The following is an 18,950-nucleotide window of genomic DNA, read 5'->3' as shown; positions in this document are numbered from 1 at the left end:
TTCTCATTTTGTTATGCACTGCAGTCTCCCCTTTTCATGTAACACTTAAATATGTACTTTTAAAAATGGTGGCTGTATATAGAAATACTATGATCTGTTACTGGCCTACATTGTGCTCTTGCTCCCTCTCACTTACACACACGTTTACTTTTTTTTTTTTTTTTTTAAAGTCAGGCTATTACAGCACATGTCTACCCTGCCTTCTGACTGCATTTGAGTGTAATTCAGTGCAGACAAGGTTCTTTGGGTGAATCTGATATCTTTCATTAGACCAACTTAAATAGTTGGGAAAAAAAATTTAAGCAAGGTTTCAGGTTTAAAAACCTTTAGTCAGGCAGAGGAAGTCTCTGCAGTTGGTGTGCGCTCCTCCTGGGGCAAGACTACTAGAGAAAACCTACACGTAGCAAAGGAGCCAACGAAGTTCATTCAAGAAAAATTCTTTTTAACACTTTTTTCCCCCTGTAGTCTAGAATGGCACACATTCTCAACAGACTTTTTTTTTCCTTCAACAAAACAGGGCAGGGAAAGCTAATAATGAAAGCAAAAGATCATGAAATTAAAATAAACCTTTGGCTCATTTGTTTCCTTTAGTCACAGGAACAAGGTAACTGGTGCGAGCCTTATAAAAAATTAAAACTGCAAGTGTTTCCTGCCACGTAAAAACGCAATTATTGCCAATGAGAACAGTCCCCCACTCAAACTTTTTAGATTAGACCAACATCTCTGCAGAAAACTTCAAAACAGCCAGGAGTTTGGACAGGTTTCTTACTAAAGAATTTTTTAAAACTTTTCTTTCTACAGGCTAAATTCTTGCCAGATCTTAATAAAAATCTTTGCCACCTTCAAAGCTCTCCATACATGCTGGTTATGTCTGTCCTTCACACCCCTCCACACACCAGCTGCTCCTAACCTTGAGCTCAATTGTTTTTCCTGAATCTCATGTAGTTATTTGCAGTGGTTCAAAAATTTTACAAACAGTGGAGGCAGCAATGAAAGCAATTCTACGTTGCTTTTTACCTTATTGTATATAAAAGGCCAGATCGCACATCTTAAACAACTCTTTTTTGATCACTTTAGATTAAAGTTCCATTCATAAGTGGTTGATAAAATGCTAATAAATGATTTATAGACATTATAAGTATGTTACAGACCTCAGCACTGTGTTATAGATTATAGTTTATAAACCAACGCCATAAAACTATCGACTTGCTGGACTTTATGACAATTGATTAACCATTTATGAAAACATCCATTAAATCATTTGTTAACACGTTGTAAACTGTTCATAAATGGACTCTCAATTTAAAAGGCCATTCTAATACGCTCAGCTATACTGCTGCATTTTCTTTTATTTTGCCCAAAGATATTTTGCCTATAGGGTACACCGAAGTAAAAATCAAATTCCCAGATTTTTTTAAGTGACCCACTGATGCCATGATAGCAGATTTTTAAAAAGCAAAGGCTGTTTTGCAAGCAGCTGTAGATGGATGCTTTATTGCTGAAATGTCAACAGCTTTGGAAAGTTTGGCAATATGGGGTAACCTGGCATGTAATGAATCTTGGGTTAATAAGGTGGCAATGTAAGTTTTGTGGAGCAAACACTAGGTGGAGACAGTAAGACCCCTGGAGTCCTGCACCTCTGGCCACCTAAACTGCATGACAATTTAAAACAGAGGGGCTAGGTAAAGCCCAGAGGGTTTAGATACCTCCAGCTATGCCAAAGCTTAGATTAGATGTTGTAGCCCTCAAAGTTTCAACCACACTTCCCAGCTACTAGTGTTGGGTGCTCATTCCAGTCTGAAGGAAGGTTTAGGCTTCAAGAACACCTTCACATGCCTCAGCGTTTTTGCGCTTCAAAAATGGTGGCGGGGGCGCTTGGAGTAAAGCTTTAGTTCAAGTACCCCCGCCGCCACTATGAAGTGCAGAGACGCTGATACACTAGACGCAGGAGGCTGCTGGAGCACGGTAATTACCAGGCTCCACCAGACTCTATTAATTGACTCAGCTCAGACACACTGTAGCATGCCACAGCAAGCTCCACACTGGTGTGCAGGTGCCCCAAAAGTCTGTACTGATGGTTTATAAGGGCAGACTGAAAACACTGTGGGGCTTTTAGGCAGGCCAAGAATAATCTGAGCAATTGTTTGTGAAACCCTAACCTACACTAATGAGGGCAGAAATCTTAGAGCACCATTTCAATTAAAAAAGTTAAAAGTAAAACTCTTGCACAGAACTTACCGATTTAAACTGAGGTTTCCCTAAAAAGGCAGGCATTAGCAGTACATACAAACAACCAGGCTATGACTAAAAGGCAACGGATTGCTTATTTGCTGGCTGCAATTTAGTGCTGCATGACTATTTGCATAACCAATTTGCTTATCTACCGCCCATGGTCACAAGTCTGCAAAGTCTATGTTAATAACATTATAATCTAAGGTAAACACTGGGGCACGACAGTGACAAACAACGACACAGTACTTCCTGTCAGGGCTACCATGTTTCATGAAACAAACTATATACCACTGGGAAATGCTATTTGGCATCTACTGCTAAAAAACCACCAGCCTTTTTTATCATAGGAGATTTTCAGTTCTAATGTAAAACTGCCCTATGCAAGTCTATGATAGCAGGGGAACAGGGTATGTCAGACACCACATAGATCCAGGCAAGGTTACACCACAAAAACCCCTGACAAATCAAAGTTTCTATTGCACTCCTTTCTTCTCTCAGGCCTCCCATTGCAAGATGGCAAGTCAGAAGTGCACAAAAGCAGTCCACAAGGCAATTCAAGAGGTTATATTAACACTTCCTTCCTCTTGAACGCAACTTTAAAAATTACTTTCAGGGCACCTGAAAGGATACAGATAAGCAACTTGTTCACCCTCAAAAAGAAATTAAGGGTCAGAGAGTCATTGTAAATTACTGCAGCAGCTAAATAACTTGGGATTTCTAGGCTTAGAGTCAACTCACTGATTTTAAGTCATTCTGATTTACAGGAACAAGTTCAGATGCACTGCAAATCAATTCTTTGTGCAGACGGAATTAGGAAGTTATCTTGTAAGATACAAATTGTACCCTCCATTTCCTTTGGGCAGCTGAAACATCACTGGGCAGCTTGCAATACTAGCACATATGCAGGCAATAAAGTTTTAACTGAAAGCTGTAGCTCATCAAGTTACTGTGAAGGGAGAGAACAAAATACTATCAAGCTTTATACCAATGTGCAACTTTTTTCTTCACACTCTGGCTAGTGAAGTGCAGATGCTCAAATGCTTTTGATTTCTGAAACCCATGAAAAGAAGATGTCAGCAGAGGATCCAGCATATCTGGAACACTTAATAGTGCGACAGAAGGCAGTCACTGGACATTTTCCCCGCACCACTATAAATTCACTTAAATAACTACCTAGGTGCATACATATTCCACTGAGGGTTATGCACTGCATGTCTACTGCTAAGTTGCAATAGATAGAAGTTAAGAGTTTCTAGCTACAGAGAGCTTTGCATCAACACCTTGGCATGTCAGCCTTAAAAGTAGCCATCATAACTCTATCACATTTTGCATATTCACAAGTATGGTATCTGCTCATGGGATGACTCGCTCGAGATACTCTGGCACTGGGCTTGGCTGTGTGGGAGAAGCTAGGCTGGCCTTCATTCTAGCATGTGGCATTTTAGGAAGTTGCCTCCTGCCTCCCTCTCACTGGCTGAACCCCACTTTTCCATGTTTTGTTGCACATAAGTGACAATCAGGGAAGTAAATAAGGTAAGGGAGCAGGAAGACTCCAGGTACTATTTGCCTGGAGACTGCTGAAGACCTCCTCCGCCAGGCATGCCATATTCTTAAGATTTTGCCCTCTCTCTACAAACTCCAAGCTCCTGTTGAGCTTGACTGTTTGCCAAGTCCAAATTGATGACCTGAAAAGGACCTGAGGCGCCTCCTGTTCTCCTTTAACATGGAGGTGCAATGTGAAATGCTGGCATGAGGACTACTGCACATTCAGAGAATACCCTTGGGCTAGTAGGCAGAGTTAAAGAAAACTGTACGAATACAATAGGCAGCTCCTGTTAAGAGTCTGTCTATATGTAAAAGCAAGGCCAGAATTAGTTGGGTGTAATGTAAAGCAGAGCAGTTATTCCAGAAAAACTCTATGGGCAAACACTCCTTTCTGAGTTTAGGCTAGATCACTTTATAAACTGAAACACAAACCAGAACACTTATTTGGGAATAGAGTGTCCACATGTTGAGTTACCGAGGACTTGCCAGCCACTAAGACAAATGGTTTGGAAAGGAAACCGATAGCATGCCAAAAGCCACCGGCTAGGCAGGGAATAAAACGCAGAACCCCTTAATTCCAGGCACTTGCCCTATCCACTACACTATGCTGCCGCTGAGTTGGATAGTCATCATCATAAAGAGCACGCTAACTCAACAGAACAGTTTTCAGAAATCAGGCAAAATCCACCCGGCCAGCATTCAATGACAGAAGTCATTAGAGACTCCATGCTGCGTAAGGATGACTCAGACAACTACCCGGTCTTCAGCTTTCACCAGTGTTTGTAACCAACACAACCAGAGCCATTATGTACTGATCGACTGTCACAGACCATCTGCCCTTCCCTATCTCCCCAAGATAGCCGACAGCCACAGGGTCAATAACTACCTCATTACATCACTGGAAAAGTGAGAACAGCCTCTCAGCTGCACAATGTCCTGCCCAAAATGTGCTCATCGGCAGCTGGAATTGGTTCGACTTTAAATGAATCTTCCTGGGAGAAAGTAGCATCAGGCAGCGTGTCCCACTGAAGCAACCAAACACCAGGCAGAGGTATCGGATGTACTCCAGAAACAGCTGGAATTCTCTCTTTCCCCTTAAGAATCGCACCCTCTCTTTCCCGAGGAAGACTTTTCAGTTCGATGTGGGAAACATGAGATTGTCTCTGGAACCCCTTTTTGAATGATTAAATAAGTTAGTGCCCAATTGCAATGAAATCTCTAAAGCCTCAGCCTCTTCTCCCTTCCCCACCAAAAGAGAGATCATTGGCAGCACTTTAACCAATTAAAGTGCTGCTCAGAAAAGAAATAGGGCTTTCACCATCTCAGACCTATATCAACTAGGAAGATAACTGGTTATAATCCTAGCAAGTGCAGCCTCAAACAAGGTTGGAAAGAGGCCTGGTTTAAACATGGGAAGGTTGCTAAACAAAAGGAGGGTGTACTGTCCCTCTAGGTACAGATATTACATATAAACCAGTGTAAGTGACCAAAAGCAGGCCTGCACCCATGATAGACCACAAGTCTGGGGCACAGAGACTGGTTTAAAATGATGAAACATGGTCTATAATAGATCTAGACTGATGAAGTGTCAGACGATTGGTTCAGATTAGACTTGAATGTCCATATCTATCCTATTTCTCTATCTTGGAAAAGCTCTGGCTTACATGATCAAAAGGTGAGAACTGGTAAGCTCCACTAAAAAAATAAAAACAAAACAATCAAAAAAGGCAGGATGGTATCTGACCAGCAGGACCAATGCTTTGGCTTCTCATGCAGGAAAATAGAGAGTATCCGGCTTAAATGTGAGAGAATGAGGTATAATATCCCCTATTTCCTTATGCTCTTGATTCAAAAAAGGTTGGGAGGCACAGAAGCATCAGCTGGCTGTTTTGTGAGGCTGGGGGAAGCCTTGTTTAAATGGAAGTCCCCTCCTCTCCTCCCCATGAGGGGCAAACAAAGCAATCCAGTCTCGTGTTAGTCAGACAAAAGTGCCTAGAGCTACAAAATTATCCAACTACTTAAACTAACAGCATTGATCAGGCTGGAAAACAAAGCTGCAGTTCTTGGCATCTGCACAATTAGGAGAGTACAGCTGCAATAGAGTTTGCATTTTTCACCTGCTAGTAGTTACAAAAATAATAAGAGAACACTTTCCCTCTGCCCATCCCTACACACTGGCAGAATGAACGTTACAGATACAGTTTGACTAGCAAACATCACTAAGATTAAATTAATCTCCCACTATTCTTTACAAAAAGAACAAAACAACAATAAACCAAGTATAGCAGATGACAGATGTGTTTGGCTTGGCAGGCAATGGGCACTGTTGTTCCTAGAACTATTCCTATAATCTGTGGTCTCCTGCCCTCCATGGTACCCATATATTTTCAGCTGTAAGTCCATTACAGTGAACCCTACACTGAAGTTCATTACAGCATTCAAATTAGAACCCATAAAGCCACTGTGAAAAAAGTTAGCTACACCTACATTGGCAACAGCTGATTTGAACAACTGTGCAGGTTTTCTTTTTTCTTGTAACCAAGTGCATGCCTTACACCTGATTTTTTTTCTTGATAAGGAGAGTCTTCCCTTGGTTTAACATAAAGCCAATGCTACAAATACCAAATGGAAAAGAAACACACGCAGAGCATAATCTGGGCCTCCTTGTACCAAAGAAAAAGAACATAACATGATGCAAGTTTTCTCCAAAGCCTTTTGAGACTGAAGTGCACTTGTGGTTTGGAGTGCAACAAAACCCAATGGTCAAGTGAAAATAGAAGTTCTTTAATGTTTGCACACAACCAGTGCCCTGTTTGAAGAACAGCTAATTCTTCACACATTCACTGACTGCCCTCATGCAGCCAGAGAGGTTTCCCCTCTCACTTCATAACTGAATTAAAGTAAATTAAACCCATTCACACATTTTTTCTTTGCATTTCAACAAGTTACTTTCAGGATTTAGCTGTACATAAGTGCAGCTTCTAAGGAAAAAGAAATACCAAGAAAGGCCACTGGGAGTTGATTGTGAATGGACTCCATGGGCGTGTGTAAGAGATGCGGTCGCCGTAGCAACGCGCTACACCAACGTAGCATCGGCAAACAAACCATGGCGCCGCAGCTACATCACCGTAGTGATGCGCCCCCTTGCTATAGCACGTCGCTACGGTGACACCGCAGCTCAAAATTTACCGTGCTGCCAGCACGGCGCAGTGCCGTCATTTAGTACTCCCTTTAGTACAGCCTACAGGAAGTACTAAACGAGGGCGCAGTAACAACAGTGCTCTGGGGCACATGGAGATGCGCCCTGCATGTCCATTACATTTATTCTCCCTTTTAGTCACTGAGCACTGGCTGATGTATTTTAGTGAAGAATAGCATCTGCCACAAGACCACACTAACATTAGGAAGAGTAGAGGCATTAATAAAAAATGATACTGGTGTAACCTGCTGATCCCCTCCCCTATCTACTTCACAGAGGAACTGCTACATGGAAACTTTTGGTCCTGAAGCCCTAGAAGGCCTCAGTTCAATCTCTGGTGTCAGCCAAAATGGTGGCTGTCACGTTTGTACCCTGCATTCACGATGAAGGCTGCATCAAGAGCAAAGCCCCAATGATTCCAGACATGAAGAAAACTGCCTCAGAACCAGGCAACCGACCTAAAACATGAATGCTCAGCCTCTCGTTTTATACTGCGTGCCGTGGGCCTGGAGACTAGCCTAGAATATTTCAGCCAAAAGTCACAGTATGCATTGGTTATGTGGATTGCAAGGAGGTCTTCTCACCTGGAAAGAGTTCTCACTACGGCTTTATGAAAGGGAAAGGGGAAAAGGAAATAAAAGAAAAAAAAAGACACCATACATAAAATTGGAAGCATAAAATTAAACTTCTCAGCTAATTTTTACTCGGGAATGAGTAAAACAAAGAGCAATGCAACTGTGGATGCTTAAGTATCATTAAGGGGGAGCTTAATTGGCCCATGTTCCTTTTGATCTCAGTATTGAAAAGACTAATATGTATACAAGTTGGTGTTGTTATTGGAGCCAAGGAACTATAATACAGTTCAACCATAATACTGAGCATTGGTGGAGGCAGAACACCTCAGAGATCATGAGGAACAGCAGTGCTTGTTACTCCAACACAAAAGGTTCAGAATTAATTTTTTGAGCAACCAAACACCTGCAGCTCCCACACACGTCACTGGAAATATTGGTGTTTGCATCCCAAAGCTTGTCTAACTTTATGCCAACTAATAGCTGGGCCAATACAAGGTATAACCCTAAGAAGTCCTTGGCTCTCCCATAATTTCTGGATCACCACAGTTACGTCACTCTTATACTATGTCGGGGGAAATCAAAAGCTCTTTGCACAGTTGCCCTCTAGGAGTGCTAGCAAATGTAAAGGGATGTCACGTGTTTCAAGAGACCAGCGCGAACAGACACAACACGCTTCAAGAATGAAATCCTGGATCACCTGAAGTCAATGTCAGAACTCCCACTGACTTCACTGAGGCCAGGATTTCTCTCCATTTGCTTCCAGAGAGAACCAGAAAATGTTCTACCCTCCATCACATCCTGGCCCTGTTGGAAACAGACCAAAAAACTCCTTAGACAAACTTCTCACTTACCAACCCCTACGTGAGGGTTATAAATGGTTTACCTCCTCCGTGCTCAGTTGGTTCATGCATCTGTATTGCAACGGCAGGCAGCACATGAGAGGGGCCTTTGTATTGTAAGCGGTCAAGTATATTCTGGACACCCCACCCTTTACAACACAGACAACAGGAATGTTCAGATTAGCCAAGGGTGTGAGAATGACTCTGCTAAGCATTCGTCTGCCTCTCGGATCATCAGCAGAATGTGGAATGCAGAACAGGTGAGGGGTGTGGGGACGTCTGCGACATGTCTTTGCTTTCATGGCTTTTGGAGGGTTTAAAAACCCCCGAACAAGTTAAGAGTGGGGTTTTCAAAATCTCTCCCTGTTGATTTAGGCCCATACTGAACACTTAGCAAGTCATACACACTGAGTAAAGTCTGCATCCCTTTAGGCTAACGTCTGATTAAGTATTTTTAGTCTCAGGAGACACCATGACCCCCTCAAGTGCTCGGCACATTGAGTCAGAGGACTTTGACTGAGGAACCTGAATATGGATTTAAAAAAACACCAATTTGGATACACAGATATGCAAATTTTGGCCCTAATGTTTCAGGGCTAGACATTGCATAGAAATTGATCCAAATGGCAATGGCATTGTTCCTTTTCCGCTTCCCCTGCAGGCAAGTCTAGCATGAGTTGCATAATCTGTTGATTTAAATAAACCAAGAGGAGAGCAATTCTGATTCCACAAGAGACTCCTCAGCCCTTTAGGGCAAAAGTCTGGGTCACTTCCCCTTCTGAAAACATTTCAGAGGTTAGCAGAGGCCCAGTTCCCTTTTAGTGACTGCACTTGAACAAGTGTGCAATAGAGCTGGTCAAAGCTTTTTACATTTTCAGTTATGCCCAATTTTTCCTCAGTTGTTGGCCAGCTCTAGTGCACTCATTCAATTTAGAGTACATCTGTAACCCATCAAGCTCTGGGCTTCAGTTGACTCCCTCATAAACTAGGTGGAGAGAAGTGTCAAAGTATCCTTGAACATGGGCACATTTAAAATCTCACAGATTTTTTCTTAATGTTGCTGCTCAAGCCTCTCTCCAATGTGATGCTTACCTGCATAAGTGCTGCAAGATCCTCACATGGTTAGCTCTGCAATTGTCAAGTCCTATATACTTATTTAAAAAATAAAGCATTTCTGTTTAAGACTAAGGGCCATATAGCATCCTAAACCCTATGCAGAATTACCACTGGTTTAGATGAAATGAATAGATGAATTTCAGTTTGGCAACTCCCTTCACCAGTAAGTCCATGGCAGTAGAAACAACGTCCCTCTCTTTACACTCTTCTGAGAATGGTTTCTTCTCTCCTAACCAGTCTGAAACCCCCTTTCTTCTTTATTCCCAGCACAGCCAACAAGGTCTGAATTCCCCAAACAGGAGACAGAATTTAGGTATTTGTCTGAGCAGAGGGCAGTCCTAAAGCATTAGTGCTAATTGTACCAAATTTCTGTTAGTCTGTGCACCAGGATTTAGAAAAGGAAAATTAATTCTCAACATTACTGACAAGAGATGCACAGAGTCACTACGGACTAAGTGTCCAGTCCATCCCACTATGCACAGCTCTCTTCTCAATTATCCAAGAAAGCACTGACAAAAGGAACAGAAAGGTTTTCTAAGGAGAGTCAGCCTACTTGCTCACTGCATTTACTTTTCTAAGCTGTTCCACAGCAGTCATAGTTGATGTATAAAAATGGCACGTTATCCCTCCTCATGAATATACAGCTACGCAAGTACTGGGCCAAATTTTGAGTGTAATGAAGTAATGGCATCTACTAGTGCAAATCCGGAGTGACGGAGAGCAAAGTTTAGTTCATTAACTACAAAATCTAGAGGCCAATATGCATGAGTGACTGGTGCCTCCTCAATCTGGGGGGGCACCCACAGAAGCTGCCGATGGCGGGGGCCCCGTGCGGGGAGCACCAGCCCTACTGACAGCAACACTGTCAGCCATCGGGGGGACACGTGCACCCCAGGCCAGTCCCCTTTGCCAATATGAATTTTGACTGAAGTAGGTATAAGGAATCAACATTACACTTATGCTCATCTCTTAAAAGAATCACCACCTAGAGACACGAGGCTGAGTGGATGTGATATCATATAAATGTGATCTACTGGTCTGATCATCAGCAACAAGCAGAAAGTATTTTTAAGCAATGCTTAGTGTTACTTAACCGGTTATATTCACCAATGTAATTGACACCTATTCCATCATCCTTAATACACCCACTTCTTTCTCTGATACCATAAATAGATTAGAAAAGTTTCTGCAGATGGCCATGACCCCATTTGTTTGTGCACTTAGCCATGTATGAATCACTCTTGGCTTGTAGCAGCACTCTGGAATTACTGAAAGATAACTAGTCGGCACAGACACCAATAAATGAATCATGCTTTCCACAAGACCAAACCTTTGGGCTTTTACAGACACCAATTACAAAGTAAGAAGAAAAGAACAAAGAAATTACTCAGTCTATTTGCACAAAGTCATGCAAAGTTGATTCATAGTTTTACAGAATTATTACCGACAAGTCTTTGTAGGGGGCTGGAGTAACAAACTCGCTATTCAACAAATTAGTCTTTCTTACTTCACTTGATCCCGAAACCCTATATAATTCTTGAAGAGGTTACATAATTTTTAAGGGCATCTTTTCAACTTTTATGTCATTCTAAATAGTAATTTAATCATCTTGCATGCACGTCCTTCATTCTTTGTTACAGAATTGAACGTGTTAGGTTGCCTTGGCCAAGTCTTCAGTATTGAGCATTTTGGTAGCACCTGTTAAAGTGCACATGTCTTGTCTAAACTCCCATCACATGCCCAATTCTTCATAGCTGTAGATGTAAACAGTGTTCAGAATAAGCAAGTGCATTGGCATAACCAAGTCTGTACATGCAAATACAGGCATTTATGCACATATTGCAGTGTAAGATTCACCACTTGCGGGTAAAAATCTTGGTCAATTTTAGTAGGGATTTGTGAAGCCTCGTTAACATCAGACACAGACCAGTGACTGGAAGGCATCACAGAAACCCACCACAGAACGGCTAACTAATACACGGTAAGTTAAATTCAAAGTTATGTACTAGACTTCAGTCTGAAAAAAATCTACAGTCTGTGACTGACATTACAATGTGCATCAGAAATGGACAGCAAACAGTGTTCTAGATCCAGTGCAAATGCAAAACTGTACAAACTGTAAACGCCCCTTCACGATTTTATGATAGGCACTGGCAAATTTCTGGTAGATCACAAACAGAAGTACATTGTGGAGGGTAGGGGGGTGCACAGGGTAGGGCCTCAATACTGATCTCAATGCCTGCAAAAATCCATCAGGTAAATTCAGGTCACACCACCTGCACGTTTTGACAGACTTGATCATACATACCCATATGCCCAAAAATCAGCACTTGAGATCAAGTAGAGGCAGAAAGTAACTCAGGATGAGTTTTAACTCCAGGAAGAACTTTTACTTCCTGAGAAGCGTGTAATAAGGCGCAAATTAAAAAACGCAAAAAACTCTGCTTAGCTCCATATGAATGCCTTGCTAACTAGCACATACTCTAAGGAGTGGGTTTTCGCTCCAATGAAATGTATTTGATCTCTTCTAAACCCCAGTTGACCACTGCCTGCACAAAGGCATTATTTTGGCGTAATTGGGAGTCTATGCAAGAAAAGGCTTAACAGCAGTTACGAGAACTAATCAGAGGCACTACTGAAGCTATTTGGGAAAGCCTGCTCAATTATCCCTCATCATTAAAGGGCATCACCTCCTCAACTAGAAGACAAAGCCCACACAAGCCGGCCCCAAGACAGACCGACTGTTTTCAAGCAGATTTAAATTAAACAATTTATAAGATATAAAATATAAAATATCGTTTGCGCTTTTACTTCTGACAAACTTGGATCCACATTGCATGAATCGCTGCAACAACCATCACTTCTCATGCGTAAGAAATAACCTATGCAGGCAACAACCCGCAATCCCCAATACAGTTTACCCGAGGATAAATAGCTACTGACAGAGGTGGAAGGACAAAAAAAACCCCAAAACCATTCTGAAGAACTTAGTGGCTGTTTTATCTGTACAAAACTTCTGAGGTGTCGATTGAAACTACAATCTTTTTCTGTGCAATATAATATTAAAAGGATTCACATGCTAAAAATAATAAAATGCCCAGTTTCAGGTGGAAAAATATTTGGAAGCAGAGACATGCAACATTAGGTAGAAGGGATGTCTCCAAAGTAAGAACTGTAGTATAAATGTTAAAGTGAGCATAGGTTTCTCACTGGAGAAAATTCAAAAGGCTTGCAACACTTTGATAATAGTTTAACGTCTCTACTAATTTCCTGTTTAGTGTAATCATGCAATTACCATGTGATCTGCAGGACATGAAGAACTATATACTTATAGGTGGCTTCAATGTAGACAAGAAGTTGTCCTCTTCCTCTTGTTCTTCTTGTTAAACAAAACTCTGCAGAACCAACTTAGAAAAGGGGGAAACAAACGTGAAAAGTTTTCATTATAAAGCACCATTTAAAATGCAGATCAAAGCGCTGCCTTGGAAGTTATATTCCTTGCCAAGTCATCAAAGCCTTTTCCACCATCAGTAGTTCCCCAGAACCTCGGATTGGGAATGATAAACTGCAGCAGTTGAAATAGACTTAAAAATAAAACACGACTTGCTAAAGTTAACCAATACTTTAGAAATTCCCATGGGTTCAAAATTCCATTTTCTGGCAGTTAAGCCAACTAGCTGTTATCAATTATTTTATGTATAAAACTGTAGTCCTCTGCAATTATTGAAGACAATTACAAACAAGTAAGCATACAGAAATGTATGGACACGAGCACTTTCACCCTCTTCACTGATGTCTGTAAGACCAGAATTTGACTTCAACAGGCAAATCTCACAGAAATTTAGCTCCAGAGCCACAAAAAACATTTGTCATACACACCCCATAGTCCTTAATGGCCCCTTTGCTCTCTATATATTTAGGAGTATACTCATTGTGCAAACAGAGCCTACACTTAAATGCAGCAAGGCAGCCCTTGTAGTTTCATGATAGAAGCTGTTAGTAAGAAGGCAAAAATAAGCTGACAATAGATGCACTAAAACCACCTATACCAAACACCTTGAAGCTCTGAATAAGAACATATACTACACACAATTTCTTTGCATACAGCAGATCCGCTTAATTGAAAATTGTTTTTTATTTAAACAACAAGTCACAAATAAAAAGTCCTAGCGGATCAGTTACCAAATGATAACCGTATGTTAACTAAGGCAAAACCAAATCTCAACTGTACAATTATTTACCACTTAGGTAAAAGGCTGGGTCGCAGCTATTGGCCATTGGTGTCACTATATACTTATACACTTCTATTAGAAAAGTCGTCTCATTTATAAATTCCACTTATAAATTTAGGTTTACAAACTGATTCTGGATTTGAATTTATGCAGCCAGCTGCCAGCGCCCAAGATATTTGAGTTTTAGTACCTTTGGAGAGCAATAACAAAATAAAAATAAGAGGACCATTGTGGAAGTTTACATTTTACATTTCCACAGAATGCATCAAAAATTCTGCTAAACCCAAGTCAAGGTTGCAAAATTTCACATGCAACTTCAGTCCCAACTCTTAAAATGCCTTGGGTTAAAAATATATAGCTATGTTGTTCCCTGCTCCCATGGTACCTTATCACCCAAATTTACTAGTATCTGAGAACTTGCTACAAAACCTGAAACAAACAGAAAGACTCATTCTGGTGGTAACTAACACCTCCATGACACAGAGTAACAAGTCGTATTGTGTCAAATATCCTCTTCTGGATATGCCCCATTAAGGAAGAGTTCACTGTATCATGTCACTGCTATGCATTATAAATGATTTCAGGTGCCTCTGTTTCAATGCATGCCACAGGACTCTGACCCACCTTGTAGTAGCAGGATGTGAAGTACTGTACAGGTGTTCACCCAGAGGGAAAAGAAGTTTGACTCTGTATGTCTGATCCTGTTTCCTTCTCTATCCCCTTTTTGAATCAACATTGAACGAAAGCAATAAAATACGAAAGTTAAGTCGCCATTTCATGGGACTAAAATTAAACACTGCTCTAAGACCCCACTGGTACATACACACAGCAGGGCAAGGGTGACTTATGACTGTATCTTTACTCAAAAAAGGTTGTGCTTTCGCAGAGATAAGTAACCTGAGATAGCCATCTCCATGTAAAATCCTGGAGAAGAGAAGGTGCAGATAATTCCCAGCCTTTCAGAAGTAAGAACTACCAGTGCTTTTTCTCCACTTGGATTTTATGCAGAAAAGGCAGTCTCTGTATAAAACACTTTTTGGTGTAGCAAAGACACAACCGAAGGTGGGTAACACACACCTGACTTTGGTTTGTTTATATCAAATTGAAATATCAGGAATTGAATGGCCACAGGTAAAGACTAATTAGCTTGATAAAAAGCTGGTGGTAGACCTGTGCTTGTTTTTGTAGACTTATTTCTGAAATGTTCAGTCGAAACAAAAAACAAAACAAAAAAACAGGACGTAAAAAACCTGAGCCAGTATTACAGATTTTTTTCAGTAAGGAGAGTACAACAGTTCCAGTGCTGCCATTGACACATCAATGAAAAAACAAAACATTCTTGAAAAATTATATACAAATCACAGCAATATAGTATATCATATATACTAGTCAGAGAGAGAGGGAGGAATGGAGAAAATTCTAGGCTGAGCCATCTGCATTTGGTTTATTAAACTAAAGGATATGAAAACACTGGATTTTTTTCTGAGGACAGAACTTCTCACATGTAATAGACTTACAATTTTAAATGTCTTTAAATGGCTTTAAAACTTGTGCTTCGCAGCTCTAAAAAAGATGAGGGAATATTCTCATTGCCATACTGAGAGAACACCTTTATTATTAAAGCTATTAAACACTTCACAGTACTGAAGGCAACCTTCAGCCAGCCCCTTACTCAAGGTGAGCATCTCTGAACCCCCGCAGCTGTTACATGCATCTACATTATTGTGGCAGGTCGAAGCAAAACAGAAGCAGAGGCATCTCTAGCCAAAGGTTCCCAACCCTGTATCAATGTACGAGAAGTCCTTTCAGGTCTGAAATGGCTCCATAGTTTTCCAGAGCTCAGCATTCATAGCAAACTATTACCTGTACAAAGGACTCCAAATGCTGAATGAACAAGGCCATCACAAGATCTTGTAAAAACTTGCTCATCGATTATACCAGACAGATAAAAACACAAGTTTAGCTGTTTGTGGCAAGAGGCCGTGAACTATGAATGAACACTGTTGCAAGAACTTTGTTGGGCTGAATAAGTAGTTATTTACAGACTCTGACAACACTGAAATCACCTCAACCCCCTTCACCCTGGGTGACTGATTAGAGGCCACAGCAGAGATGTCTGGCTGGCTTAGCTGGCCTAGTGTATTGGCACTGCACCAGGTCAGAGTACTCTCTCTAGTCACTACGGTCGTCAAGACTTTGAACCTGTAGTGAAAAAATATAAAACCCTTCGTAATCCTCATCTAGGAAGGCTACAGATAGAAAGAGCCCAACTGCTTCATTTGTTTAAATACTCCAGCTTGTCACCTGCAATAAGAAATGCACAGAAATATTTTTAGATCAATTTCACAGCTAACCCAATTAGAGGGTTAAATTAAAAGCAGTTTGCACTTATGCTACTATCTTGCATCAGTCCTGTGCTAGATTCACACCTACAAAATTAAACGGAATCTCGTTTTACCTGTTCTCAGACCCCATCCAAATAATTTTTCAAAACTGAGTCATGCTGCCCCCTACCCCCACCATCTACTTTAAACTAATGAATCTAACGGACTCTCAACTCTGTCCTTTCTGTTAAATCAAAGTAAAAAGAAGCATTTGTGTAGCCAGCTCCATTGCAATATAACCACTCTTGCTTCGTAGGAAAAAACAACTAATTTCAACAAAGGAAGTTACTGCCAAATACACTGGTGTAAGGTAGCGGTAAAAGTTTTAAAGGCCTAAGTCAAAAGAAAACTTACCCGCTTTGGGTCAGTACCATGATGTTAACTAGCTGACTGTGGGGGGAGGGAGGTGCAGAGATTTGATAGAGCAGACCAAAGAGAATAGGGTCTCATGGAGTAGGTTCTAGCTTTTTTAAAGGAAGAGATCCTCCGATAGGCAAGTTTTCTTGGTTACACCCCCACCAAAATCAGCACCTGCCTATTACTAAGCCTTTCAGACACTGCAGAAAATCCAGAAATGGATAGTATTTCTAAGAAGTCAAGCAATTAAATTAAGAGATCAGATTGTTCCAACAAGAAACCTGTGCCAAGAATCAGATTGGAAGAAGAAAGACTGTTTCTTCAAAAGGCAGAGTGGATGCTAATTCTTCAGAAATATTCCACTTTGATATTATCACAGTTCTGATCATACCTAAACTTAAAAAAAAAAAGTTTCTCAGCTTTGTCATGGGATAGCAGACTCATTTACATTCACTCTGACTGGCGTAAAAAAAAAAAAAAAGAAAGAAATCTGTATCTTTTAATTTGTAGAGCTCTAATGGTATTCATATCTAGCATGGCCTGTTAAAGTCAAGAAAGAATAATGGTCTATTCAGTACTGGTAGTGTTAATAAAATCAGGCAAATCCAGCTTAGCTTTGTCTGAACACGAATGAGATTAAATCAGAATTAAATGTGCATACAGTACAAAGGCTATGGTTTATTTTACAATTCAGGTTGAACACGTTTTAGTGCCCATTCTATGAATGCCTATAGATTTTTTTGCAAAATCCATATATAACCAAATCAACCCAAAATGTGGCTTGCATAGTTGATGGCAGAGGACTCAAGGCTTTGACCATCTGAAATGCCAAAGACCAGAGTTGCCCTAAAATACAGCTCTGCAGCCCCAAACAACAGACTCAATCCTAAAATTGTCAATGGGAATCGGTGGCATTAAATAGGGCTCAATGGACTGTCGCATGCTTACATCAAGAATGAATTTGCCATATTGGGGTGTTAACAACATCAAGATTATGCCCAAGTCTCCACTTTGTGCCAAATGCACTAGGACGCAGAAGTTACGACTGCGTTGCATGTCGACCCAAGTAGAAATGAGCCCTCTGGCTGCAGAAAAGCCACACAGGCTGAGACGCTTTGAAAATAATCAGGCCCAGGCAATGCATTTTTAAAAATAGCCGGGGAAGCCAATTGACTTCCCTTAAAAAGAAAACTCCATTTCAATTCTAGGTAGTTTGTTAGGGTGATCTGACACAGAAGTACAGGCTACTTGGGTCAGACAACGCTCTCAGTGATTCTTCATGTTTACAGTTTAAAATAAAATTTTTAAAAATTATAACGAGTTTTCAAAATATTTGCTCCACTTTTGCCTCCAGCCCTCCAACCCCCAAACAACTGAAGGCGTATCACTGAAATGGAGCGGTTAATTAAGATACCTAAAAGCAAGGCTCAAAGTGTTAACAGTGCTAACCTTATGGGTCAAAGTCTCCTGAGCATCACTTCAGCTGAAGTGAGAAACATAGCCTATTTGGAAGAGCAAGACAGTTAAAGCAGACAACTAAATTAACAAGACTGCCTCTGTGTCAGCCAAAACATCATTACAGCTGATTAGCTGAGGGGAAGGGATGATATAAAAACAGATGAATCGGAAGAGGACATTTTACATATGCTGAAAAGGAAGTTTTACATACGCTGAAGGAAACAAGAGGGGCGAAGATAACCCCCATGATATAAACCCCTCACAACTCTGCACTGGGTTGGGTGAAAGCGATTTCTGAGCCCTGCGGGTCCCTCACCCGCGGACGCAATATGGTCATCCCTGCTCATGCCAGGATGCTCCGACACAAAGATGCTAAATCCCAAACAGCAACAGATTAAAGATCAGGACGCGCACAGACCAGACAAGCCGCTTAACAGCAACAGCTTTTTTCCCTCTTTGCGGCAGTCTGACAAGCGGGGAGCGACCGGCTAAAACTTTACTTCTATTTGGGGCACCGGGAGAGCCCGACTCGTCTTCTCCCCGGCCACGCGTGACTTTTTACTTTCAGATCTGGCACAAAACTTTCCTCCAAAAGACACCCGCGGCGGCCAGCGACTCCGGCTGTGAACCGGTGCCTCCAGGTCCGGATTAGGGAGGGAAGAGGAGGAGGAGGAAGGGGGGTGTATAGTGCCCCAAAAAACTCCTTGCTCCGGCGCTTCAGGAGAGGCTGTGGCAGGGCCCCGTGCACTAGCTGAGCCCCCAGTGCAAGCCCCCATGCTCGGCCAGGGCTATTTATAGCCGCCCCCCTCACACACGCACACGCACACGCACACGCGCGCGCCCATTCCCGGCCCCCGGCCCCACTCACTGATCTCCATGCTCTGGAACAAAGAGCGCTTGCAGTTGCACGTGCAGGACACATTGGGCTGCAGGGCGATGCCGGCGGTGCCGTTCAGCCCCATGAAGTTATACATGGGCGAGGAGGCGGCGGCGAGGCGAGGCGAGGCGGCGGG

The 18,950-nt window shown here is 41.7% G+C and overlaps 1 protein-coding gene across 2 annotated transcripts in view; it reads right to left on the bottom strand.

Moving 5' to 3' along the window:
• The window catches only part of PMEPA1 (prostate transmembrane protein, androgen induced 1), a 77,800-nt gene extending 58,856 nt beyond the window's left edge, over positions 1 to 18,944 (bottom strand). For both annotated transcript variants that reach the window (XM_019510193.1, XM_019510194.1), the window contains exon 1: positions 18,806 to 18,944. In XM_019510193.1, coding sequence (XP_019365738.1) covers positions 18,806 to 18,911 — 106 coding nt within the window. In that variant the 5' untranslated portion in view covers positions 18,912 to 18,944. The remainder of the gene's footprint in view (positions 1 to 18,805) is intronic.
• Positions 18,945 to 18,950: the final 6 nt, after the last annotated feature.

This window comes from Gavialis gangeticus, unplaced genomic scaffold (assembly GCF_001723915.1).
Source record: "Gavialis gangeticus isolate Ggan-Ray unplaced genomic scaffold, GavGan_comp1, whole genome shotgun sequence".
In the NCBI taxonomy this organism is placed as follows: Eukaryota; Metazoa; Chordata; order Crocodylia; family Gavialidae; genus Gavialis; species Gavialis gangeticus.
This window is presented reverse-complemented; position numbering and strand designations above follow the sequence as displayed.